General features: G+C 44.3%; 1 protein-coding gene and 1 long non-coding RNA gene across 9 annotated transcripts; one reads left to right on the top strand and one right to left on the bottom strand.

The window, feature by feature from the left end:
* Nucleotides 1-732: 732 nt before the first annotated feature.
* On the bottom strand, nt 733-3,443 carry LOC125552447 (uncharacterized). The gene is made up of 3 exons (XM_048715999.2): nt 3,106-3,443; nt 1,554-1,669; nt 733-1,429 (listed from the first exon to the last, which is right to left on the bottom strand). Exons 1-3 carry the CDS (start codon nt 3,229-3,231, stop codon nt 997-999), a joined length of 675 nt encoding a protein of 224 aa, XP_048571956.2. The 5' UTR covers nt 3,232-3,443; the 3' UTR covers nt 733-996.
* A 745-nt stretch (nt 3,444-4,188) lies between these two features.
* Nucleotides 4,189-18,187, top strand: LOC125552446 (uncharacterized). 8 transcript variants are annotated; one of them, XR_015601447.1, is made up of 7 exons: nt 4,189-4,539; nt 4,628-4,821; nt 5,052-5,157; nt 5,249-5,357; nt 5,462-8,596; nt 9,519-9,606; nt 17,580-18,187. It is a non-coding gene; the product is annotated as an uncharacterized LOC125552446 (long non-coding RNA). The 8 variants fall into 8 exon arrangements; XR_015601445.1 differs by having other exon boundaries at nt 9,509-9,606; nt 17,603-18,187; XR_015601443.1 differs by having other exon boundaries at nt 9,509-9,606.
* Nucleotides 18,188-27,949: the final 9,762 nt, after the last annotated feature.

Here is a 27,949-nt window from a genome sequence, read left to right as displayed (position 1 = left end):
TTGCTTCGCTGGGATGGAGAATCAACGTGGCGCGACTGGAAGGATGAGCAAAAAGCCTCCCCATGCTGTAGCTGATAGTCTTCGTTTGGTTTGGTTATCTGTTGTGGATTATCTTTTGGGGTTTGATGTTCTTAGAATGGGTGAATGTAATATAAAGACTATGATGTGGTACCTGTTCGTCGACTCACTTAGCTCTAAACATTTCCCATCGGAGATGTGGCGGAGCTAGGGGGGGGGGGAGGTCCGTCGCTCTCTTTAGTTCTTGAATGCTATGGTATTCTTTAATGAAAATCGGAAGGAGAGAGCCCTTCTTTTATAAAAAAAAAATCCAAAAAAAGTATTTCAAATGTGTTAACATAATTTTAAAAAATGTTCATCAAACTCATAAAATGTTCAAAACAAAAAAAACAAGAATATAGGGGGCACCGGACAACCAAGCCCCCACCGCCGAAGAGCCCCCCGTCCATGGGCCTTCAATCCACCCTGCAAAACTCAACTCGTAGCACATGGGTCTTAAACTGAACCCAGCTTATTTGCCAAAAAAAAGGTGTCTCAAAAAAAAATTTGCCAAAAAAAACATGATCTCATTAAAAAAAAACAGAACGTCTTAAACTGAACCCAGCTTATTTGCCAAAAAAAACATGATCTCATTAAAAAAAAACAGAACACCACCTTCAGTCATTAAACGAACACCATATCTACTACCACTCAGGAGTACTGCGTATCACAATCTGGAGATGATGCATAGGACGACACCATTGTCCGGGCAAAATATTTAGTCTATTGTCAATATATGTTTTCTGATTAACACATCAAAGCTAAAGCCAAAGGCGGTATGAACTTGGCAGTTGCCACCGTCACAGAATGTACAGGTTCACTTTCATGACTCAAAGGTTCTCGTATGAACAACTACACCCTCAAAGCAGCAAACATGAAATCTTCTCGCGCATTGCTGCCACAGAAACGACAACACTGTCATAGAAGATCGCAGGGCTGTTAACCAAATCCAGGAGGTGCATCAAATCCAGGAGGCACATCAGGATCCTCATCATCGACGTCCCCCAAGCTACCAGCGCCGACTAGCTCACCACCATTTGATTTCACTTGGGCATGATTCTGCCCATCATCACATGGCTGTTCCTGCTTTACTATGATGTTGCTGCGCTGAAGGTCACTCAAACCAAACCCTGGTGGTTCCTCTGGATCATCATCTTCCACCTGGACAGTAACAGGGGCTGATGCCTTTGCTGGCGAAACTTGCTCTCCTTTGCCATTTCTCTTCAGCTTCTTGGGAGAAGGCCCTGTGTCCTGTTGCTGTTCAGGGTTCATTATCCTATCAAAGACAGCTTCCACACTTCCTCGGATATCAGTTTCACCTGACTGGATGACACTCCACACCTCATCTGATATTTGACCCATTATTTTGCTCCTGATATGGAAATGCAACATAATAACAGATGAGTTACTGATATCTCTGGTGCATAGTAGTAACAACTCCCAGTATTTGGAGTAAGTTAAAAAACACTAAACCCAGAGATAGTGGCTCAGCTTACCCTATGTCTTGAAAAATCGCATCAGAGAGTTCTTTTAGCTTTAACTTTTCAGAGCCATCTTCACTTAGTACCATTGACTGCTTCACTTCTGTGATTATGTTGTTGCGCAGCACCTCCTGAAAAAAATGACTTGCCATTAACTTATAGAATTGCACAGCATTGAGATCTTATCTGGTGCACAATGATGTGCTTATTAGTCCAGAGTCCGGACAGCACCGGGAAAGAATACTAATGTGGCACAAGGACTGCCGCTAAGGTGATGCATGACATGTGTTAAAATGCATATAAAAGGTTAAAAGTGGCATGTGTGTAAATGATCCCAAAGAACACACCTGTGGTATAGTTGAAATATGTCAACATTGAATAACTTACATAGTAAAAACAGATAGAACACTGCTATAGAACCGACACTTTCTGGACGAGATGCGTACGACATTCCCATCCAGCTATTTCAACTTTTGTTCCTAGAGCATCTGACGGTGCAGAGCATTTATCGGATGCGTGTCGTGTGCACATCCATTCCGAAACAGACAACATATAAAACAGATCCAGGAAACCTCTATCAGTACATTTTAGATATGCTCATTAAAGTCCTCATATGCTCATTTCAGTACACACCTGTTTATTTTAATGAGCTGGATATCAATGACAATATTTGGTAAGGTTTATTTTTGGCAATATTATACATCCCAAATTTGCACCAGATTCCAACATCTGTGTCGAATTCCAAGTGTTATTTGCTGTGTCCAACAAAAAACATAAAATCAGACACTTGAATCCAAGTTGGATTTGGACACCCGTGTCCATGTCCGAATCTAAAATTATGTAGATTGGAGGCTGATATTTTCTTGGATCGCGTGGATTTTGGAAGAAATTCCCATGTGAGATGCCATATTAGTTCCTCTCTTTCCCTCTGCACACAGGATGGAGTCTTCCTTCAAACCCAACACAACCAAGATTGGGTTATGGTGCAGGTTACCTTTGTATGTGTGTGTTTCCTCCTTAAAAATTTGTACTAGTTATCCCTACCACCGATGCTGCAACTAACGTTAAAGATCAGGCGACACATATAGAAAAATCCATGGTTGATGCCCATCAACCAAACCAAACCAGTGCACTACAGAACGAACACTACTCTTTAGACACTCACATCTATTCCAAACATATAGTAAGTGTTAAGGAATCAGGCGATAGTGCTCCGCAGGAGATTTCCATATCAAATACAATGCTTCCAATACCAACACAGTCCTGGAAAAGATGAGCACCCGAAACCTAGCAAACACACAATCGATTCAATTCTCATGTATGGTTCAATTAAAAGCGGCGCTTAGGGGCAAATTCTACTACGGTGCCACAACTCATGAATAAAACCAATGCAGAACAAGTTCTAGTCTTTTGGCCATGCCCCATGCACTCGGATGTCAGATCTACTACTAAAACCATAAAAGGTAAACGATTTGGACACGAAGGAGTAACAGCGGCGCAATTGTGCAAATATCAAGGTACAGGTAAAAGGATTTGGGGGAGATGGGGCGGTTTTGGGGGCGCTCACGTTGTCCTTGACCTTGCGGACGATGGCGCGGCGGAGGGCGTCGAAATCTCCGTCATCCTTGAGGCGCCCCACCACCTCCGCAGCAGTCGGCTGCCGCCGCCTGCCGAAGCTGCCGAGGTCGGCCATGGGGACGGGGAGAGAGGGGCGGTGGCTCCAAACTTCTAACCCTAGGGAAAGCAAACTCTGAGTTCTAGAAAGATAGGAATTCCAAGGGGAACTTGTTCAGGGGGCTGCCGGAGGCGGTGATGCGCGCCGGTGGAGCGGTGGCACTAGGATTAGGTCGTCGCCGTATAGCTGTGAGGAGGAGAGAACGGAGTAGCTGAGCGAAAGGTAATTACAAATTGCATGTAATGTAGAAATGACAATAAAAATATATCTATAAAAGTTTGACTTTTCAACAAAGTTGAAAGAACACGCTTTTAAGAACAGAGAGAGTATCCACGATGAGGTAAATATAGATATAACATCACACTTTCAGATAAAATAGATGACATGATAAGTAATTAATGATAAAAAAAGGCATGAAATAGTACCTCCGTCCTAATTTATTAGTCTCCTTTATATTTCATGTGAAATTTTGACCAAGGACTTAATTCATATTTGAACATAATTTTTAATAATATTTTCTTGTATGGCATGCATTAACATTTTGTTAGTTAAACTTATAATTAAAATTTGGCACAAAATACGATGAGAACTAATAAACCAGGACGAATGTAGTGGCTAGTAGTTCTGGAACAAATTGGAGGCTTCTTAGGGCGTCTGAATCTTGACCGTCTGATTAGCCGTCCAAAAGTATCTGGGCCGTCGGATCTCCAGATGAAACGATCCTGGCCGTCAGATCAATATAAACATTGCTACAATGAATAGTAGCAGTCACTTTTACACACTCTCTCTGCCTGAACGTATCACATTGACACGGGGCCCCAGGCGGTGTGGGCCACGCCCGTCAGCGACTGTGGTGGGTGGGGAGTTGCCGGTGCTTGTGCTTTTCTGCGCGAGTGGCGTGCCACCGCCTGTTAATTTGGGTGCCCGCCGAGGGTAGTATCGACATTCACGTCATGTCCATTGTGTGGCACTCCGCATGTGGTTGGCTCTTGGGGGTAAAGGTGAGGAGCCCGATTGGATGAGAGAAAACCCAAGTCGACGCTCTCTCGTTCCCCCTCCTCGCCGTCGCTGCATCCTGGCGTCGTCGTTGCGTCGTCCTCCTCCCCATCCCACCTCTTCCCTTCCCGTCGCCTACCCTCCCTGCCTCGCCTCTTCTCTCCCTTCCCGTCGCCCACCCTCCCCGCATCGCCTCTTCTCCTTTGCGTCGCCTAGGTTGGGCAGAGCCGCTGGGCTCATCTTCCTCGCTGGCCGCCGCTCCCATCGCCACACCGCACGAGAGGGTGAAGAGGACGAACCAAGGCGCCTCCTACATCGAGCCCTCCTCAGGTACGCCGTCCCGCGCTTCCCCTCGCTCGTCCTTCCTCTTCTCACGGTCGTCGCTCACTGCTTGGCCGATTTCGTGGTCCTACTACAGTTTGTTCCGGATCTGACCGCACACTTCACGTCCGCCATCCGTTGTATGTCGTTCGCTCGGTTGCCGCCATGGTAACCCTTGCTCAAGTCGTGGAGGGGCGGCTGGTAGCGGTGAATGGAGGAGATCCACCACTGGTAGCAAGGAAAACGAGTCAACATCGATGCCATCCGGCGCCTCCGCCCCGCGACCCTAATGTGAGCTTCTCCTCCATTGTCGCTGCTACATCTTCTCCAGCACCTCCTCCCTTCGTCCTCCTCTTCCTCCCCATCATGCATGTGCCTCTCTCTCTCTCTCTCTCTCTCTCTCTCTCTCTCTCTCTCTCTCTCTCTCTCTCTCTCTCTCGTGTGCCTCTCCATCAATGGCCACTGTGTGATTTGGTCTTGATTTGGTAGGATAAGCATAATATCTGGTCAACATTTGCTAGGTACAAAAAAACATCATTGGCCACTCTTGGTCCAGTGTGAGACTTGCCATATATACATGGTTGGTAAGAGCAGCAGGTTAATTTGATGGGCATAAGCATTAGTGAGGTGAAAAAATGTGTTCAGGTGTTCTGAAAGAAAAAGTACTTAGTTCTTTCCTCAATACTCAATGCCTTTTTGTTTTGATCGGTTACAACAGTTGATGAAGAATGATGCCCATTGGTTGGCATTTATGATATAGCTTCCGACGTCGGAGGTTCCACAGAATTTGTGAAGAGAAGTACATCAATAGAAAGACCTTTCTTCTGGTAATGCACCCTTTTTTGTTTCATGTATTTATTTAGGATATTCACCATTTGTAATATTATTCATTAGCTATTATGTTCTGATTTGTATTTGTGGCTTTCTCCAGATAATTGTATGTACTGGGAGAGGAGGTTTCCATGACTATCGAGCATTCATCAGTTACAACAGCTGATGAAGAATGGTGCCCTTTGGTTGGCATTTATTCTATAACTTGTGACGTCGGAGGTTCCATAGGATTTGTGAAAAAAATTGCATCAATAGAAAGGCCTTTCTTTCGATAATGCACTCCCTTCTCTGTTGCATATATTTACTCCCTCCGTTTGTTTTTAGTCTGCATATAAAGTTTGGTCAAAGTCAAGTTTTGTAAAGTTTGACTAACTTTATATTAAAAATATCAACATTCACAATATGAAACCAATATTACCAGATGTGTCATGAAATATATTTTCATACTATATAGTTTTAGTATTATATATGTTCTTATTTTTTGATATAAATTTGGTCACACTTTGTGTACTTTGACTTTACCAAATCTTATATGCGGAGTAAAAAGAAACGGAGAGAGTACTTTAGGTATTAACCATGGACACATAAATGTAAATTGCTTGTGATCTTCTGCCAATTTTCTGTTAAATAAGTATAACCATCTCTGGTAAATACCAATGAGGAAATTACTTTTAGGATATAAGCAATGAGGAGAGAGTGGCTCTTAGTTTTTACTTTATGAATATCCACATCAATTCTCTGGATGTGGTGCACACAAAATTAGATCTCACCTTCAGTTTGATTTTAAACCGAGAGGAACCAATGGAGCAGTCGATTCATAGGCAAAAGATCTAAGATCAGTTAACTTGATTATCATACTATAGGGAGTTCAAATCCCTTTATATTCCAAAATTAACAAAACTGAGATGTAAAACTTTGTCAGTGTTGAATAATGCATCAAATAACATTTTGGAATCCTTTTGCTTTAATTATGTTATACTTACCAACTTACCTTTCTGAACTAGTATACTCTGTTTCGATAAAACAAGAAAGAAGGAACCGAAGAGGTCCTAATATTTATGGGAAGTGTATCTTATGTTCCTTATTTCGTTTCTTCTTGCTAAAAGGTTCTAATTTGCCTAAAAAGGTCTTGACTTGCTATGTTTGCTTACTGGTTCTTTGTTCCTTCGATTTTGATTTCTCAGTTCCCTCTTTTTTGTTTTTCCTAGGTTCATGTTAGCTGATTGACTGTATGTTGTTTCTTTACAACTTAAAGAAATGCAGTCTAGTCTACAAACAAGTCGATTAAGTGTTCATAGGTTGCTTGCAAGTCCGTAGAGATGCTAACTTGGAAGCAACTATATATGTTACTACTTCTCATCAATCTGAACGGATACTACTTTTTTAGGCTTTTGCACAATAACAGAATTAGCGTTTGGTTGCTATATTTACCCTTGACGTTGGTTTGCCTATATAAGTCACTTGCTTAGCTACTTCAAACCTGCTTCTAAAAGATGGGAGTTTTATTGTCGCCACAAGTAAATTTGCTTGCCTTCTTCTAGCTTCTTTCTTGGTTTATCCAACTATTTTACATTTAATCATCAGTTTCTGGCATTGCAAACTTGATTGATTTCATATGACTTCCCGTTTCATGGCTTCAAACTTGCTTCTAAAGGATGAAAGTTCTATTGCTGCCACAAGTAAAATTGCTTGCATTCGGCTCCTTACCTGGTTTATCCAACTATTTTGCAATCAATGTTGGTTGCTGATATTGCAAAGTTGCTTAATCTATCTTGCTGAGAATTTCTAGTTGCTAGAAGTTAGCTTCTCTATACAGTCTGATATCGCTGATCTCAAATGAATCTTTATTTATTTCTTGTTTTAATTAGTGCACCAATTTTATTTTTCCCCGCAATGGTTTTGAAGATATATAGCTGTGGCGCAGACGGCAACCAACTTCAACCAGCTTCAGAGTACTCTGCTACCCTATTTCTCCTTGCCGCTGCCTACTCGGCTTCGTTTGGCATTATTTCCATAGGTATAAGGGTTTCAGTAATGTCAGCTCATGCAAGTCAGCATTTTGTTAATGTGAGAAAGTGAAGAGAAAATTGAAGCATCAAATTAATAATGAAGTGTTTTTATGAGAATTGAAACCTTCCACTTTCAATGTAGGAGATTAGTATGAAATGCGAGTGTTTTATAGAGAAATTTAGTTCATATGAAGCAAATAAAATGCATGCAACACCTCACATTTAGATTGTGATTATTAGATACTCAAAACCTGGTAAAGAATATATTTCAAGAATATATTCATGACCAAATGTTTGACATGACCCCATTATCTATGAAAGAAAATTCTAGCAGTGAAGCCATATTGTAGATTGAAGAACTTCAGGATGACAAGGTTTTATGCCTTTTATTGTATAATATATCTAAGGAAGCCATATTGTAGAACATATTTATGGACTTCCTTGCTCCTATCTTCATGTAGTGTGACCTTTTTACTTCAGTCTGCAAAAGTTTGTGTAAACTGTATTCTTGAAGTTATCTCTAAGTGAACATTGTTTACCCATTACATTGTTATTTTCAGTTCATTTGTTTATTATCGTCATACAATATAATTCAGAGAACACTAGTGTGTTTGTTTACTCCGAGAAAACACTTGATAGCCGGAAGAAGCAATTCATAGATAGGGTGAACCTTGCATATATACATGAAAAGAAAATCTTGTGGTGGTTCTCAGTTTTCCTTTATTGGGTTTGCACGTGAATCCTACATCTTTGCAGTTTCTTTTTAAGTCCCGTGTCTATACATCGAGCAATTTATATTAGGGGTCTGCCTTTGTGTTGTGTAATAATGTCTGCTACACATGTTTTTCTGAATTACTATACTCTATCAAGGTAAGAACCTTTTGTGCTTTTTTGTTGTCGATTTGGTCTTAGCCGAAATAGTATTGTGCTTAAATTTTGTTGTTGTTCTGATCTTCTATTCCGCTATTTAGTTTCTTCCCTTTGCTTCTGCCTCTTTTTGATTTTTTTCCTTTGCCTATCTTGGCAGTTTCTTCGGCGTTCTCTTCTTGGATTTAGTTTCCCTCTTTCTCTTCCTTTTTTCACTATTCTTTGCCTTCTCTTCACCTTATTGGTAGTGTCCGTTGTTTTGCAGGTACTTATCGATGTAGATTGGGCATGGACTGTTGCCTCACATTTCTTTCAAGCAGTCACGACTTTGGCTGGTTGGGGGTTTCTTGTCTGCTCAGGTAACTAATTTACTCTCGATTTTTTTTTCTGATTTGGTTAGATACTTTGCACATAATGTTCAGTGTCACTTGGGTTCATAACTTTGGATAAACCCAACCTGCTCTGAAAGTTGTACATTGATATGGACTACCTATTGTTGAGACACGCTGAAAATTAAATAAGTTATCATTTATCATTTATTAGTATGGGCTTGCTCCCCCTAAGTGATATATATTGAATGCCCTCTCTCTTGATTTTTCTACCTCTATTTATTTTCTACCAACTTCACTCAGATTAGAGATATAATATGTTTTCTACTTCTAATTACTTTTCTATTGGCTTCACTTAAATTAGAGATAAAATGTTTGGTCTTTTGGTAATTAAGAAAATTGGTAGATAACCTTGGCCCATGAGTGACGCGGCTCATTTAACCTAGAGAAGTGGAAGGCTTTAACTTAAGACGGTCTATAGAACCTGCATAAACTGCCTTCTCCTATCCTCTCACAACGCCTCATCAGATTTGAGAAGGCCCATGGGATAATGAGCTCGGGGATATGGCTCTAATCCATTTATCATGAGAGTACCCGTCACTTGCCTAATTTTATTTTCTAATTCTTTTGAGAATCCTCAGTGTAAAATCACATCCTTCCACTAACAAAATAATGATTGTGCACTCAAAAGTATTCAGGTTCTTCGTCTTGGATAAAATTGTGCACCCAAAAGAAATATTGTGATACATGATTGTCATACATGAGCACATAATCATGTGAATTCTCTATTAAATTGTCAGCGGAAGGTAGACTTTCACTTAATTGTATGGTTAGCTGTCTTATTTTACGCAATTCATGATGCCAAGATTGTTTTTTCTACCATATACTTTTTTCCTTGATCGGTTTGTGTGATGGATGAATTGATTGTTGTGTAATTAATAGTTTTGTGCAGCCTGTACTTGGCCTAGCGCTCGCTGAGAACCAGAAGCTAGGGCCATTCATGTAGCTGCTACCCATGTGCAGCAAGCTGCTCAACCAAGGTGAGATATGCTAATCTCCCACTTACTGCTTTGTCAGCTGGATGGTGTGATTTTACTTCATTAGTGGGAGTGGGAGTGTTGTTCCTCTGTCCAAGGGATTCACTATCTTCAGTGAGTGCAATCATTTTGTTTAAATGGTGGTGTTAGATCTAAATTTACATTGACTGCATCACACTCTAATGTCTTTTGGTTAGATCAACCTGTAGAACAAACTATATGCTGGCCATCATCATGTTTTAGCCTTTTAGGTATATTAGATAAGTATATCTAAGAAATGGCTAGTGTCTTGTGAGGATTGAGAAAAGTAGTGGTTTGTGTTACTGTGAATGATCATACAAATTATGTTGGATTTGGTTCTTATGTGCATATGCTTTTTGATATCTTCCTTTGGCCAGTTAGTGTCTATCCATTGTATTATTATATTGTGTCTATGGTGAAAACTAACCTAACAGGTGTTGGGGAACGTTGCATGGAAAACAAAAAAAATCTTACGCACACGTAAGATCTATCCATGGAGATGCATATGTACGAGAGGGGGAGAGCATCTACATAACCTTGTAGATCGCTAAGCGGAAGCGTTTATCAACGCGGTTGATGTAGTCGCACATCTTCACGATCCGTCCCGATCAAGTACCGAAGGTACGCCATCTCTGCGTTCAGCACACGTTCAGCTCGATGATGTCCTCGCTTTCTCGATCCAGCAAGAGAGACGAAGTAGTAGATTAGTTCTGACAGCACGACGGAGTGGGGATGGTGGTGGTGAAACTATCCGCAGGGCTTTGCCAAGCACAACAGACTTGGACGGAGGAGGGACTAGAACTAGATGGAGAGGGGGCGCCGCACACGGCTTGGGGATCGTGGTGTGTGTTGCCCTCTCCCTCCTCTCATATATATAGGTGGGGGAGCAGGGCTGCCCTAGGGCACGCCCAAAGGAGGGCCGGCGTCCACCTTGGGCGCCTGCCCTAGGCGCCCCTTTCCTTCCTAGGGGGTGTCGGAGATGGCAGGAGGGGGGCCGGAGGCTCTCTACCTTAGGGGATTTGTTAAGTTTTGTGTGATTGAAGTTTTCAAGTTTTGGGTGAGATGACGATGGATGAAGGAATAAGGAGTGAAAATAGCCTAAGCTTGGGATGCCCCATGGCACCCCAAGTTATTATCCAAGGAGAACCAAGCAACTAAGCTTGGGGATGGCCCGAAAGGCATCCTGATGTCTATTATGCAACTTTATTCTTGTAGACTCGTGTTGGGCCTCCAAACGCAAAGTTTTGTAGGACGGTAGCATTTTTCCCTCAAGTGGATGACCTAAGGTTTATAAATTTGTGGGAGGTGTAGGATGAAGATGGTCTCTCTCAAACAACCCTGCAACCAAATAATAAAAAGTCTCTTGTGTCCCAAACACACCAAATACAATGGTAATTTGTATAGGCGCACTAGTTCGGCGAAGAGATGGAAATAAAAGCATAGCAATGATAGTAGATATTGATTTTTGTGATAGGAAAAATAAAAAACAGCAAGGTAGCAATTGATAAAACGGAGCACAAATGGTATTGCAATGCTTGAAAATGAGGCCTAGGGTTTGTACTTTCGCTAGTGCAATCTCTTAACAATTCTAATATAATTGGATCATATAATCATCCCTCAATGTGCAATGAAGAATCACTCCAAAGTTCCTATCTAGCGGAGAACATAAGAAGAAATTGTTGGTAGGGTACGAAATCACCTCGAAGCTATACTTTTCGGTCGATCTATCCAAGAGGTCGTACTAAAATAATACCAAGTTATCCTTTTCGATCGATCTATCTAGAGTTCGTACTAAAATAACACTAAGTTATCATTTCCGATCGATCTATCAAGAGTTCGTACTAAGATAACATCAAATCATTTCAGATTCATAATACTCAATCCAACACAAAGAACCTCAAAGAGTGCCCTAAGATTTCTACCAGAGAAACAAAAACGAGAACATGCATCAACCCCTATGCATAGATTACCCCAATGTCATCTCGGGAATTCGTGAGTTGAGTGGCAAAACACATATCAAGTGAATCAATATGATACCCCATTGTCATCATGGATATTCATAGTAAGACATACATCAAATGTTCTCAAATCCATAAAAGTATTCAATCCGATAAGAACGAAATCTCAAAGGAAAAACTCAATTCACAACAAGGTAGAGAGGGGAAAACACCATATGATCCAACTATATTAACAAAGCCCGCGATACATCAAGATCGTGATATCTCAAGAACACGGGAGAGAGAGATTAAACACATATCTACTGGTACAAACCCTCAGCCCTGAGGGTGGACTACTTCCTCCTCATCATGGTGGCCGCCGGGATGATGAAGATGGCCACTGGTGATGATTTCCCCCTCCGGCAGGGTGCGGGAACGGGGTCTAGATTGGTTTTTCATGGCTATAGAGGCTTGCGGCGGCTGAACTTCTGATCTAGGGTTATTTATGATGGTTTCTCTATTTATAGGATTTTTTAGCGTTGGTTTCACGCGAAGATGGGCCTTGAGGTGAGCACAACCCACCGGGGCAAGCCAGGCCCCTCAGGCGCGCCTTGGTGGGTTGTGCCCTCCTCATGGTTCTTCTGGACCTCCCACGTAGCTTCGGGGGTCTCTTTTGTTCCAAAAAATCATCAAAAAGTTTCAGCTCATTTGGAGAACTTTCATTTCTGTACAAAAAACAACACCACGGTAGTTCCGCTGAAAACAGTGTCAGTCCGGGTAAGTTCCATGCAAATCATACCAAAACCATATAAAATTGTTGTAAACATGGCATGAATATTTCATAAATTATAGATACATTGGAGAGATATCAGCATCCTCAAGCTTAATTCCTACTCGTCCTCGAGTAGGTAAATGATAAAAGAAATAATTTATGAAGTGTGAATGTTAGCATGGTGCATAAGTTTGATCAATGATAATTTCAATCACTTTTCCTAGCATCACAAGAGTAACTTTTTCTCATAAAACTCATCATGACAAAGTAGCAATCAATTCACATGTTAAGGTTCAAACAATGAATTCTCTTGAAACTCAACAACCTATATTCTTAGTCACCAAACAATTGCAATTCAACTTATTCAACAAAGTCTAAGTAAGAGCTCCACATACTCAATCATCATATAGTCTTCCATGATTGCTAGTACTCAAAGCATATTCTTAGAACAAATGGCATTCATCGAACACAGAGAAAGATAGGGGCTTAATATTTTACCTCCCAACTCATTTATCATAGAGATAATTGTCAACAATAATAAATTATGATCAAATATATTTGACTGGTCATATGTGCCTAGATATTTCCCCACCACATGATGCTTGCCAACTAGAGAATAATTGAGGTTGAAATGAGAATGCATACTATTGACTCTTTGCATAAAAGTAAATACTGAAAAGTAAAAGATAGGCCCTTCGCAGAGGGAAGTAAATGTTGTCGTGCACTTTTTATTTGGATGCCCAAGCTCTTAATGCAAAGGAACGTCACGTTATATTGCCCCTTATGATAGCAACCTTTATTATGCAGCCCGTCGCTTTTATTACTTTGCCATCACAAGTTTGTACAACGTACAATTTTCCCTTACAATAAAAGATAAAACATATTTAGGAGCAATTTTTATTGCTTTATGCACCGATGAAAACTTACTTGAAGGATCTTATTCAATCCATAGGTAGGTATGGGGGACACTCATGGCAAGAAACTGGGTTTAAGGGTTTTTGGATGCACAAGTAGTATCTCTACTTAGTATGAATTTTTGGCTAGCAAAAGATCCTAGGCAAACACCACATGTTGGAGGATCCATGACAATATAACTTCTATGCAAATATACCCAAACATAACTCATTATGTTGTCTTCCTTGTTCAATTTCAACTAATTTGCTCAAGTTTGAAAATAATTAATGGGTATTCACAATCATAGAAGATGTCCAAGATGATATATTTGCATATGAAAGTTCTCTTCCTTATACAAATCATTCATGAATTGCTTGTATGACCAATATTGTGATTGTCAAGCTTTAAAAGATTTCACTTTCTAAACCCAATGTGAAGCTACTACTAGGCATAATATGAATATATAATTTCAACTTCATGATATCCAATTTATTCAACAATTTACTCATAGGATATAAGTGAAGCACAAGAGTAAAAGACAAACTACTCCACAAAGATATAAGTGAAGATCAAGCAAGTAGTTAAGTAAATGGGTAGCTAATTGAGGACTCTCTCTTATTTAAAACTTTAAGATCTAAGTGTTTTATTAAAACGACAAGCAAAACAAAATAAAATGACATTCCAAGAATAACACAACTCATGTGAAGAAGCAAAAATTTAGACTCAACCGATACTAACCGATAATTGTTGATGAAGAAAGGTGGGATGCCTACAGGTGCATCCCCAAGCTTAGACGCTTGAGACTTATTGAAATATTATCTTGGGATGCCTTGGCATCCCCAAGCTTGAGCTTTTGTGTCTCCCTAATTCCTTTTATATCACGGTTTCCTTAAATCTTAAAACTTCATCCACATAAAACTCAATAAAAACTCGTGAGATAAGTTAGTATAAATTAATGCAAAAACCTTATCATTCTATACTGTAGCAAATCACTAAAATTATTATTTAACATTGCATACGAAATGCCTTCGCATATTTAATAGTCCTATCCTCAAATAGAATTATTAAACAAGCAAACATATGCAAACAATGCAAACATAACAGCAATCTGTCAAAATAGTACAGTCTGTAAAGAATGCAAGAATATCAATACTTCTTTAACTCCAAAAATTCTGAAAAATCACCACACTGTAGAAATTTTTTCATATAATATTGTGTAAAAAATTCAAGATTTTACGTTCTCACTTACCATAAGAATTCAGACAATGACAGCAAACTTTCTGTTTTTAAACATCAACATGTAGATTTGCAAAATAAACACGGGAAAGGCTATCCTTGACATGTTTATTGAAATAAAATATGCAAAACATTATTCTAAATAACAGCAAGAAAACCCTAAGAAAATAAAGTCAATCTCCAGGCAAAACACGTATCATGTGACGAATGAAAATATAGCTCCAAGTGAAGTTACCAATAATGTTGAAGACGAAAGAGGAGATGCTTTTCGGGGCATCCCCAAGCTTAGTTGCTTGGATATTACTTGAATATTATCTTGGGGGTGCCTTGGGCATCCCCAATCTTAGGGTCTTTTCACTCCTTATTCTCCTCATATTGATATCTCACCCAAAACTTGAAAACTTTAATCACACAAAACTTAACAAAACCTTCGTGAGATCCGTTAGTAAAATAAAGCAAATCACTACTCTAAGTACTGTTGCAAAACCATTCATATTTTAATATTGCATTATATCTATTGTATTCCAACTTTTCCATGGCTTATACCCTTCAATACAATCCATAGATTCATCAAAACAAGCACACAATACCTCTCCAAAGCTACTTTCATAATTATTGTAAGATTCAACACCCTCAAAAATAGTGGGATCATTATTATCTAGAGTTGACACTCTTCCAAACTCACTTTCATAAAAAAATCATCATAAATAAGAGGCATGCTTTCATCATAATAATTTTTCTCATCAAAACTTGGGGGGGGGGGAGTAAAAATATCATCTTCTACAAATATAACATCCCAAGCTTGTAGCTTTGCATATCGTTAGCATCATGGATATTCAAAGAGTTCATACCAACAACATTGCAATCATGCTCATCATTCAAAGATTTTTTGTCAAACAATTTATAGAATTCTTCTTCTATCAATTGAGCACAATTTTCCTTTCCATCATTTTCACGAAAGACATTATAAAGATGAATAATATGATGCAACCTCAATTCCATTTTTTGTAGCTTTCTTTTTATAAACAAAACTAGTGATAAAACAAGCAACTAAAAGATTCAATTCCAGGATCTCAAGATATACCTTCATGCACTCACCCCCCGGCAACGGTGCCAGAAAAGAGCTTGATGTCTACTATGCAACTTTATTCTTGTAGACTTGTGTTGGACCTCCAAGCGCAGAGTTTTGTAGGACAATAGAATTTTTCCCTCAAGTGGATGACCCAAGATTTATCAATCCGTGAGAGGTGCAGGATGAAGATGGTCTTTCTCAAACAACCCTGCAACCAAATAATAAAAAGTCTCTTGTGTCCCCAACACACCAAATACAATGGTAATTTGTATAGGTGCACTAGTTCAATGAAGCGATGGAAATAAAAGCGTAGCAATGATAGTAGATATTGATTTTTGTGATAGGAACAATAAAAAACAGCAAGGTAGCAATTGATAAAATGGAGCACAAACGGTATTGCAATGCTTGAAAATGAGGCCTAGGGTCCGTACTTTCGCTAGTGTAATCTCTCAACAATGCTAATATAATTGGATCATATAATCATATCTCAACATGCGATGAAGAATCACTCCAAAGTTCCTATCTAGCGGATAAAATAAGAAGAAATTTGTAAGATTCGGGGCTCCGCAGACCCAAGAAAGATTCAAACTCTGGGGTGCGTGCGAAGAACTCAATCTCCTCAGCCTACCAACTCGTTGCTCTCACAGCTAATGACCCACAAGTATATGGGATCAATTGTAGCCTTTTAGACAAGAGTGTCCCCAACGAGGAGCAGAAGGAAATGACAAGTGGTTTTCAGCAAGGTAATGTCCGCAAGTGCTAAAATTGTAAGTGACAAAGTAGTTTGATATCAAGATAATTTGTAACGAGCAAATAATGATAGTAGTAACAAAAGTGCAGCAAGGTATCCCAATCCTTTTGAGGCAAAGGACAGGCCAAAACGATCTCTTATAATAAGCAAAGCATTCTTGAGGGTACATCGAAATTTCATCTAGTCAGTTTCATCATGTTGGTTCGATTTGTGTTTGCTACTTTGATAATTTGATATGTGGGTGGACCGGTGCTTAGGTGCTGTTCTTACTTGAACAAACTTCCTACTTATGATTAACCCCCTCACAAGCATCCGCAACTATGAGAAAAGTATTAAGAATAAACTCTAACCATAGCATTGAACTTTTGGATCCAATTGGTCCCTTACGGAATAGCGCATAAACTAGGGTTTAAGCTTTTGTCACTCTCGCAACCCATCATCTAATTACTACTCCATAATGCATTCCCTTAGGCCCAAATATGGTGAAGTGTCATGTAGTTGATGTTCACATGACACCACTAAGGGAATCACAACATACATACTATCAAAATGTCGAACACATATCAAGTTCACGTGATTACTTACAACATGATTTCTCTCGTGACCTCAAGAACAAAAGTAACTACTCACAAGTGATAAGCATTCTCAAGATCAGAGGGGTATTAAATAGCATAATGGATCCAAACATATAACATTCCACCAAATAAACCATATAGTAATCAACTACAAGATGTAATCGACACTACTAGTCACCCACAAGCACCAATCTATAGTTCCGGTACAAAGATTGAACACAAGAGATGAACTAGGGTATGAGAGGAGATGGTGTTGTTGAAGATGTTGATGGAGATTACCCTCCCCAAGATGGGAGAGTTGTTGGCGATGATGATGACGATGATTTCCCCCTCTGGGAGGGAAGTTCCCCCGGTGGAATCGCTTCGCTGGAGCCACCGAAGGCAAAAGTGCTCCTGCCAAGTTCCGCCTCGAGACCGCCGTGCTCCGTCCCGAAAGTCCTCTCCTTATTTTTTCTAGGTCAAAATGACTTATATACTAGAAGATGGGCACGGGAGGTGGGCCGGGCTGAGCACAACCCACCAGGGCGCGCCTGGGGGGCCAGGCGCGCCCTGGTGTCTTGTGCTCACCAGGTGGCTGATACGTCTCCAACGTATCTATAATTTTTGATTGCTCCATGCTATATTATCTACTGTTTTGGATGTTTATGGGCTTTATTATACACTTATATATATATATCATTTTTTGGGACTAACCTATTAATGTAGAGCCCATTGCCAGTTTCTGTTTTTACCTTGTTTTAGGGTTTCGAAGAAAAGAAAAACCAAACGGAGTCCAATTGACCTGGAACTTCACGGAACCCATTTTTGGAAGGAAAGAAGCCCAGAAGACTTGAAGTGCACGTAAGGGAAGCCTCGAGGAGGCCACGAGGTAGGGGGGCGCGCCCACCCCCTGGGCACGCCCTCCACCCTCGTGGGCCCCTCGTGGCCCCCCTGACGTACTTCTTCCGCCTATATATCTCCATATACCCTAAAAACATCCGAGAGCACAATATATCGGGAGTTACGCCGCCAGAAGCCTCCGTAGCCACCGAAAACCAATCTAGATCCGTTCCGGCACCCTGCCGGACGGGGAAATCCCTCTCCGGTGGCCATCTTCATCATCCTGGTGCTCTCCATGACGAGGAGGGAGTAGTTCTCCCTCGGGGCTGAGGGTATGTACCAGTAGCTATGTGTTTGATCTCTTTCTCTCTCTCGCATTCTTGATTTGGCACGATCTTGATATATCGCGAGCTTTGCTATTATAGTTGGATCCTATGATGTTTCTTTCCCCCTCTACTCTCTTGTAATGAATTGAGTTTTCCCTTTGAAGTAATCTTATTGGATTGAGTCTTTAAAGATTTGAGAACACTTGATGTATGTCTTGCCGTGGATATCTGTGGTGACAATGGGATATCACGTGATTCACTTGATGTATGTTTTGGTGATCAACTTGCGGGTTCCGCCCATGAACCTATGCATAGGGGTTGGCACATGTTTTCGTCGTGATTCTCCGGTAGAAACTTTGGGGCACTCTTTGAGGTCCTATGTGTTGGTTGAATAGATGAATCTGAGATTGTGTGATGCATATCGTATAATCATACCCACGGATACTTGAGGTGACATTGGAGTATCTAGGTGACATTAGGGTTTTGGTTGATTTGTGTCTTAAGGTGTTATTCTAGTATGAACTCTAGGGCTGTTTGTGACACTTATAGGAATAGCCCAACGGATTGATTGGAAAGAATAACTTTGAGGTGGTTTCGTACCCTACCATAATCTCTTCGTTTGCTTTCCGCTATTAGTGACTTTGGAGTGACTCTTTGTTGCATGTTGAGGGATAGTTATGTGATCCAATTATGTTATTATTGTTGAGGGAACTTACACTAGCGAAAGTATGAACCCTAGGCCTTGTTTCCTATCATTCCAATACCGTTTACGCTCACTTTTATCATTAGTTACCTTGCTGTTTTTATAATTTCAGATTATAAATACCTTTATCTACTATCCATATACCACTTGTATCACCATCTCTTCGCCGAACTAGTGCACCTATACAATTTACCATTGTATTGGGTGTGTTGGGGACACAAGAGACTCTTTGTTATTTGGTTGCAGGGTTGCTTGGCAGAGACCATCTTCATCCTACGCCTCCTACGGATTGATAAACCTTAGGTCATCCACTTGAGGGAAATTTGCTACTGTCCTACAAACCTTTGCACTTGGAGGCCCAACAACGTCTACAAGAAGAAGGTTGTGTAGTAGACATCAGTGGCCCCCTCCGGTGGTTATTTGCTCCAGTATTTCTTATTTATTCCATAAAAACTCCTCATGAAGTTTCATCTCATTTGGAGTTGTGCAGAATAGGTAGCCTGATGTAGCTTTTTCAGGTCCAGATTTCCAGCTGTTGGAATTCTCCCTCTTTGTGTGTACCTTGCATATTATGAGAGAAAAGGCATTAGAATTACTCCAAAAAGAATTATTATGGATAAAAACATTATAAATAATAGTAGGTAAACATGATGCAAAATTGACGTATCAACAGCCTAGCTCGATGAACAGGAAAGGAAAGAGACACGACAGTATACCCAGGTTCGGGCCACCTTGCGATGTAAAACCCTACTCCTGCTTTATGGTGGAATAGCCTCTAGGTGGGCTGTGGATGAACTAGTACAGAGGAAGAATAACCTTAGGAGGTGTGTTCTTGTATGGCTGTGAGCTGGTGAGGGTGTGGATGGTCCGATTCCTTCGTCCCCCGTTTATGGTGGTGGCTAAGCTATATTTATAGTGGCCTTGGTCCTCTTCCCCCAAAATGAAGGCAGGAAGGGATCCCACAACGGCCAAGTTTGAAGGGGGACAAACAGTACATCCTATCCTGATAAAAGGTGGTCTTCGTCTGCAAAGCTTCTGCCTGTGACATTGTGGTGGGCTCGGCGATGACCTCTGTCCTACCATCCTAGCGGTCTTGGTCTTGTAGCACGGGAATGGAAACCTTTGGCTGATTCCTCGGGACTCCGCGCCTGCGCTTTCCTCTTTAGCACCAAATAGGAAACCTGATGTACTACGCCCGCTGGCGCCCGCTTGGCCTTGGTCGTCATGGCTTGCATCACCTTAACCTCACGAGGTGGGCGCCCGCATAGAAATCTCTGCTCCTCAGGAGCCAGCCTAGGGAGGTTGCTCCCTCTGGAGGTCTTGGTGTAGTCCGCATCGCGAGGCTTGGCCCCTCACGAGGGACTTGTCACTACAAAAAAATACACTTCTGTGATGATACATGTTTGTCACAGTAGGTCACTGTCGGTGTCAAAACCGGCGGATCTCGGGTAGGGGGTCCCGAACTGTGCGTCTAGGCCGGATGGTAACAGGAGGCAAGGGACACAAAGTTTTACCCAGGTTCAGGCCCTCTTGATGGAGGTAAAACCCTACGTCCTGCTTGATTAATATTGATGATATGGGTAGTACAAGAGTAGATCTACCACGAGATCGGAGAGGCTAAACCCTAGAAGCTAGCCTATGGTATGATTGTTGTTCTGTATGTTGTCCTACGGACTAAAACCCTCCGGTTTATATAGACACCGGAGAGGGTTAGGGTTACATAGAGTCGGTTACAATGGTAGGAGATCTACATATCCGTATCGCCAAGCTTGCCTTCCACGCCAAGGAAAGTCCCTTCCGGACACGGGACGAAGTCTTCAATATTGTATCTTCATAGTTCAGGAGTCCGGCTGAAGGTATAGTCCGGCCATCCGGACACTCCCTAATCCAGGACTCCCTCAGTAGCCCCTGAACCAGGCTTCAATGGCGACGAGTCCGGTGCGCAGATTGTCTTCGGCATTGCAAGGCGGGTTCCTCCTCCAAGTACTTCATAGAAGATTTTGAACAGAAAGATAGTGTCTGGCTCTGCAAAATAAGTTTCCACATATTGCCATAGAGAGAATAATATTTACACAAATCTAATCTGCTGACGTATTCCGTAGTGTGACGCACCACGGCCAAGCCTTTATTCGAATCGTTTTATTATCCCACCTCAGCGCGTCATGCGAGGCAGTTTCCTTGGCACGTCTTGTTAAAGCAGAGATCGTGTCCCCTTATTCCGGGATTCTCATCAATACGGGCGTGGGTAACCCAACCGCGCCATTGATTACGACGCTTGGAGATAAGCGAGTTTTACCAGGCTGGTGGGGACACGTAGTTGCGTCCACCCATATAAGGGGATAAGGATCCACCTTTTCACCTACGCCCTCTTCCTCCTTTGCCTATCCATTTTCACGCACTCGAGCTCCAGCGCCCAAGTCCGCACTCCCCACCTCAACCTTCTCCAGCCATGTCCGGAGTGGGAGGCAAGTGGATGGTCTCCTCCGTCATGGAGGGACACATCAAAAAATTGAGGAAGGCCGGATACTTGTCTAACGACATCGCGTACCGGCTTCCCGAAGAGGGGCAGCTCCTCCCCACCCCAAGGCCCCATGAGAGGGTAGTGTTCCTTCCCCACTTCCTCCGCGGACTGGGCTTTTCTATCCACCCATTCATCCGGGGACTCATGTTCTACTACGTCCTGGATTTCCATGATCTGGCCCCGAACTTCATCCTCAACATCTCGGCGTTTATCGTCGTGTGCGAGGCTTTCCTCCACATCCGCCCCCATTTCGGCCTATGGCTCAAGACTTTCAATGTCAAGCCGAAGGTGGTGCGTGGCAACCAGGCGGAGTGCGGAGGCTCATGGTGGGCAAGATGCCCAACGTCTTATGGCTCGAGGGCTCCTTTGTGGAGACCCTGAAGGGGTGGCAATCGGGGTGGTTTTACATCACCGAGCCGCGCGACCCTGAGTGGGTCGCAGCCCCCGAGTTCCGGTCCGGACCCCCAACGCGGCTCACGTCCTGGAAAGAGACGGGCCTGTCGTGGGGCAACAAAGAAGAGGTGACTGGACTACAAACATGCATCCAAACCCTGGTGAACAAGCAGCTCAAGCTTGTCAACGTAGTCCAGGTTATGCTCATCCGCCGGATCCTCCCGTGTCAACAACGGGCCTTCAATCTGTGGGAGTTCAACCCGGCGCAGCACCGAACTCTGAGCAGGCTCTTCGACACGACGTACGATGATGCCTAGAAGGTGCTTTTCAAGGGCGCCGAGGCTCCCGCATCCGCTACCGAGGATCGCGGATTCAGCGCGCAGCGTCACGCTAGCGCGGTAAGTTGTTTGTACCTTTTACAGGGTATTATTTTTTCATAGTTTAACTCTATGCGGGATCTAAGCTCCCTTACCTTTGCCAGGATTGGCAGGCAAAGTCCGGACAGATCGACTGTCCGGCTCCTTTGCCCGAAGACCCAGTCGATGCCCGCTTGGTGAAGCTACTGGTTCCGGCACCCTATGTCGTGCCGGAGAAGAAGGCCACAAAGAAGGCCATGGGGACTCGAAAAAGTGCCCGGCGCCAGGAGGTGTCGGGTTCATCATCCGACGGCTCCAAGGCGCATTCCTCCCGTGAAGATGAGGAGGAAGAAGAGACCAGACCTCTCCCCCTCCAGCGGGGGGAGAGAAGAAAAGGAAGGCCGCCCTCACTGGGGAGGCCGAAGGGTCCAAGAAGGGGAAAACCCTTTCTCCGGACTACTCCACCGACGCCGACGACGGCGGAGAGGAGTGGCCGCTCAGGGCCAAGCCCCTGGCGAAATCTTAAGTATCCAGATACCAGAGTAATTCATAGTATTCCTTTATTGCACAACTTTCCCTTATGTCGAATATGATTATGCAGCCCACCCAAAGACCGGCTCGACGCGTCGTCGAGCGGTTCACTGGACTCGTCGGATGTGAATTCGCTTCCGACGGCTACCTCCCCCCGCCCTACGGACGACGCCGAAGTGTTGTCCCAACAGGTTCCAAGCCAGGAGGAGGTGGTCCTGGAGGCGCCGCAAGGCGACCTCCCGGACTCCAGGAGTAAAGGGGATAAAACCCCCCAGGGCTCCAAGTCCGGCTCTAGGCCGGACACCGCTCCGGAACCTTCAAAGGTTCCAGAGTCCGGCGGGCGACCTCCTTCCAAGAGGAGCAAGCCCACCGTGCCGGTGACCCCCGTCCAACCGGAGGCGCCGGACAATCTGTTGGAGGTGCTCAAAGGTGCCTCCATCGACGAGGAGCACCACACCATTATGAGTGCGGTGGTCCAGAAGGTTCAGTCCACCAAGAGTGGACTGACTGAAGCTTGTGCTAGCCTTTTAACAGGCTTTGAGGTAAGTAAAGAATGTGTAAATAATATTACCGCATAGACAGTAGCCCCTGATGCTTTGTTTGGCGTTCGAGAAGAAAAGCCGAATAGAGGATCAAATAAAATTCGCAGGATTCTAACAAAAAGGAGTCAATATGCGTATGCAGGCTTCTCTGCTGGAGTCCGCCGCACTGACTGTGGAAGTGGACACGCTAAAGCAGAACCTCGAGCAGTCCGAGCAAGAGCTCGGGCGTGCCAAGAAGCAGCTCGAGGACAAGGAAGGTAAGAAATATCTTGTTTAAATATATATATATAAAAAGTGCAATTGCAGAAAATGACAGGATTATCGTGGCTATTGTAGGGGCCACGTCTGAGGTGGCGACCCTTAAGCAAGCGCTGGTCGAGGCCGAGAAGAGGGCGGCCACGGAGCGCACCGAGCGGGAGAAGTATGAGGCCCAGGTTGGCAAGGTGCGGCAAGAGCTCCAGGCTCTCATGAAAAAACATGAGAGTTTGGAGCTTGACTCAAAGATGCGAGCGTCCGAGCTCGCGATGGCTATTGAAAATGCCAAGTCTGCCAAGGCCGAATCCCAGAAGACCCTCCAGGAGTTGGATGCGGTGAAAAAGATAGCGGCGGGTAAGGCATTCTTTATGCAAAGCAAACACATAAACGTGAATTACTTGTTACTTACCCGAATCCAGAGCTCTCCAGGGGCATTCGCAGATCTTCCCCGTAGCGTGTCCGATGCCGCCGCATTCTATCGAACCAAGGAGGGCAGCTCGACAGAGAAGGTGTTCTGGTCTCAGTATGCTGAGGCCGGACACCCCGTGCCCCTGAGCGACCAGCTGAAGCAACTGGTCGAGCTCCACAAGGCGGCCGAACAGGCCATGAAGGGCCTCATAGTTCGGCTGTGGCCTGGAGAGGCTCTGCCTAGGAGCTATTTCGGGCTGGTGCGGCGGCTGGTGGGGGCCTGTCCAAGGCTCGAAGTCATCAAGCGCTCCATCTGCATTGAAGGTGCCCGTAGGGCCCTTGCCCGTGCTAAGGTGCACTGGGGCAAGCTGGATGCTGAGAAGCTTGTGAAGGATGGGCCACCGCCGGGGAAAGAGCATCGCAAGCCCGAGAATTATTATAAGGATGTTCTGAAGGGTGCCTGCCTTATGGCGGATGAATGTTCCAGGGATGTAATTTTTGAGTAAAACTCGCTCGTTTTGTCCTGTGCGCTGAAAACTTGTTCATATGCGCTAAGCAATGCTGTTGGAATTTAAAATATTACCTTCTGTGCGGCTGTTTATCAATTCTGAGAGATGGCGAGTCGTCGGCTTCTGCCCCCGTGCCGCTAGTGCTGGGGTGTTCGGGGATAAACCTGAGCGCTCTTTTTCCCATGTTTGGGTCCTTCGAGGGAGGCGCTCAGCACAACGAACAAGGAAATCGGACTATAATGCGTGAACACTCTCACTTAGCCATAGAATTCTATAATTTTAAATTTCGGCGAAGCCCCTGGTATTCGGAAGACCGAGTTCGGGGCGCTATCCACGCCTTGGCCGGACAGAGCCGACTCCTCGCTCTAAGCGGCATAAGTCTTTAGGGACTCGAAAAACCTCTCGAACAACGACCAACTCTCGCTTCATCATGACAGTCAGTTTTAGCTTTCTCTACTGAGGTGCTCGACCCAGCTCAACTGGGGCACAATCGCAGTAGTTCTCCTAGTGCTACCTTAGCCGACATAGCGGAACGTAAGGCACCAAAACATAGGAGCCGGGTAAACCCAACTATTGACCCAAGACATGATTCGGAGCCGATGCATATAATGCTATAAGTTCGGGGTGCCGCACTTGTTAAAGTGTTCGGACTTCTCACACCATATTGAGGGGTACTAAAGCCCCTGGCGTATTTTGGCTGTACCAAAGTGTACGGGTGCAACATGTCGTTAAGGAACATATATTTGTAAAAAAAGAGTAATGCAAAAATAGACAAAAGCTATGCATTGTTTATTAAAAAGGGCTGCGATCAAAGCAGAATGATACAAATAATGCGATAAGCAAAAGGTTGGACTATTTAACATGTCCGTTCCAGGGGCAGGCTGCGGAATGGTATGCGAAATAGGTATACTGCTCGTGATAGAGACCACCTGGGAGTTCCGTAATGCGGCATGGCTTGTCTGCTTCCCTGGTTCTTGCATCGTTTGTGCGGCAATTGAACTACCGAACAGGCCTTCCGAAGAATGGAGTCCTGAAAGTAAGAGAAAATTAAAAAATCGGCAGCCCCTGGTGCGGTTTAAGCCGTGTTTCGGGCGTGCCGTGATGGTGCCCCTCCCCCTGTACCCATGGTATTTCTAGAGCGTAGTTATGTACGCGAAGCACTGGCGTCGCATTTTTACGAGGGTTGGGGTTGGGGCCGCATTGCTATGCCTGCTCGGAACGTGCCAGGCGGTCTTGTTGTAGGTTACTCCGGGCGCGCTTGACGGTGTCCGGACGTCTAATGGCCGGACTGGAGAACTGCCTGGAGAGGCTGCTTTGTACTTCCGCTGCAAGGGCCGCCATGTGCTCCTCCGTTCGGGGGGAGCGTTCGGTGTTTCCATTGACCGTAATTACTCCTTGAGGGCCTGGCATCTTGAGCTTAAGGTATGCGTAGTGAGGTACCGCGTTGACCTTGGCGAATGCGGTTCGCCCGAGCAGTGCGTGACAGCCACTGCGGAATGGGACTATGTCAAAGATTAACTCCTCGCTTCGGAAATTATTCGAAGATCCGAAGACCACTTCAAGTGTGATTGAGCCTGTACAGTTGTCCTCTACACCTGGTATTACGCCTTTAAAGGTCGTTTTGGTGGGCTTAATCCTCGAGGGATCTATACCCATTTTTCGCACTGTATCCTGGTAAAGCAGGTTCAGGCTGCTGCCGCCGTCCATAAGGACTCTAGTGAGATGAAATCCGTCAATAATTGGGTCTAGAACCAATGCGGCGAATCCGCCATAACGGGTGCTAGTGGGATGGTCCCTTCGATCAAAGGTGATCGGGCAGGAGGACCATGGGTTGAACTTTGGGGCGACTGGCTCTACCGCGTATACGTCCCTTAACGCGCGCTTCCGCTCCCTCTTGGGGATGTGGGTTGCGTATATCATGTTCACCGTCCGCACTTGTGGGGGAAAACCCTTCTGTCCACTGTTGTTCGGCGGCCGGGGCTCTTCGTCGTCATCGCTGTGCAGCCCCTTATCGGTATTTTCGGCATTTAACTTGCCTGCCTGCTTGAACACCCAACAATCCCTGTTGGTGTGATTGGCCGGCTTTTCGGGGGTGCCATGTGTCTGGCACAAGCGGTCGAGTATTCGGTCCAAACTGGATGGGCCCCTAGGATTTCTTTTGAATGGCTTTTTCCGCTGACCGGATTTATAGCCTCTGAATCCGGCATTAACTATCGTATCCTCAGCATTGTCGTCGTTAATGCAGTGCTTCTGCTTGTTGCGACGCGACCTGCCACTACTGTCCCTGGTATCCGAATTACTAGGGTTCTTGGTCATATTGTTGCTACGAGCAAGCCAGCTGTCTTCTCCCGCGCAAAAGCGGGTCATGAGTGTTGTGAGTGCTGCCATAGATTTCGGCTTTTCCTGTCCAAGGTGCTGGGCAAGCCACTCGTCACGGATATTGTGCTTGAAGGTTTATAGGGCCTTTGCGTCCGGACAGTCGACTATTTGATTTTTCTTTGTTAGGAACCGTGTCTAGAATTGCCTGGCCGATTCCTCTGGCTGCTGAATTACGTGGCTTAGGTCATCGGCGTATGGTGGTTGCACATAAGTGCCCTGGAAGTTGTCAAGGAATGCGGCTTCCAGGTCCTCGCAACAACTGATTGATCCTGCTGGCAAGCTGTTAAGCCAATGCCGAGCTGGTCCTTTAAGCTTGAGTGGGAGGTATTTGATGGCGTGGAGATCATCGTCGCGGGCCATGTGGATACGAAGGAGATAATCCTCGATCCATACCGCAGGATCTGTTGTGCCATCATATGATTCGATGTTTACGAGTTTGAAACCCTCGGGGATTTGATGATCCATTACTTCGTCTGTGAAGCATAGTGGGTGTGCGGCGCCTCTGTACTGGGCTATATCACGACGTAGCTCCAATGAGCTTTGTCTACTGTGTTCAGCCCTACCGGATTTGTGTCCGGCGTGACGGTTACCGTCTCGAGTCGTGGGGCGCCCACGCGATCCGTAGATCGATCTTGTTTGCCTTGCCTTGTCCTCCAGCATATCTCGCAGGTCTAGTGCATTTTCCCGTGCCTTGGTACGAGGTGCGGCTTGAGTGGAGGGCCGAGAGGCCTCTCTGTCGCGGCCACGAGGTGGCCGGTCGGCCGTATCAAGTGCTGGTGATGTAGGTTTAAGTGCTTCCTCCTCTAATCGGGGTAGCAACCTGCGCTTTGGGTAGCTCTTGGAGGGGCGTTCGAGTTTATGCTCTTCGGCCGCAAGGACTTCAGTACATCTGTCGACTAGCAAATCTTGATCAGCTCTAAGCTGTTGCTGTTTTTTCTTGAGGCTTCTTTCCGTGGCCATAAGCCTGCGTTGAAAATGCTCTTGCTCGATCGGATCCTCTGGCACGACGAATTCGTCGTCGTCGAGGCTTGCCTCGTCTTCGGAGGGAGGCGTATAATTATCGTCCTCGACCTCTCTGTCTGCCGCTCTCTCATGAGGGATGTCTTCTCCATCCTCCTGTGCTGAATCTTGCTGGAGGGGGTTTTCTTCGGCACTCTGCGGAGTATTATTATCTCCCGTGCTGGAATCACCGTATTTTCTTTGGCGGGATTTTGAGCGGCGCCGCTGACGCCGGCGCTTAGGCCGTTTCTTGGAGGGGTCATCCTCCGCTGTTCCATCGCCATCTCCTTCTTTTGGGGTGTCCATCATGTATATGTCATATGACGAGGTGGCTTTCCAGGGCCCAA

Source organism: Triticum urartu, chromosome 4A (genome assembly GCF_056163025.1).
Source record: "Triticum urartu cultivar PI428250 chromosome 4A, HENAU_Tu73, whole genome shotgun sequence".
In the NCBI taxonomy this organism is placed as follows: domain Eukaryota; kingdom Viridiplantae; phylum Streptophyta; class Magnoliopsida; order Poales; family Poaceae; genus Triticum; species Triticum urartu.
This window is presented reverse-complemented; position numbering and strand designations above follow the sequence as displayed.

Bases quoted from the DNA above. Each gene is read 5' to 3' on its own strand.
- LOC125552447 (XM_048715999.2), bottom strand. From the start codon at position 3,231: ATGGCCGACCTCGGCAGCTTCGGCAGGCGGCGGCAGCCGACTGCTGCG. The intron at 1,670-3,105 runs GTGAGCGCCCCC...CATTTTTTTCAG, and splicing joins TCCGCAAGGTCAAGGACAAC to GAGGTGCTGCGCAACAACAT. The intron at 1,430-1,553 runs GTAAGCTGAGCC...TTTCCATATCAG, and splicing joins GCGATTTTTCAAGACATAGG to GAGCAAAATAATGGGTCAAA.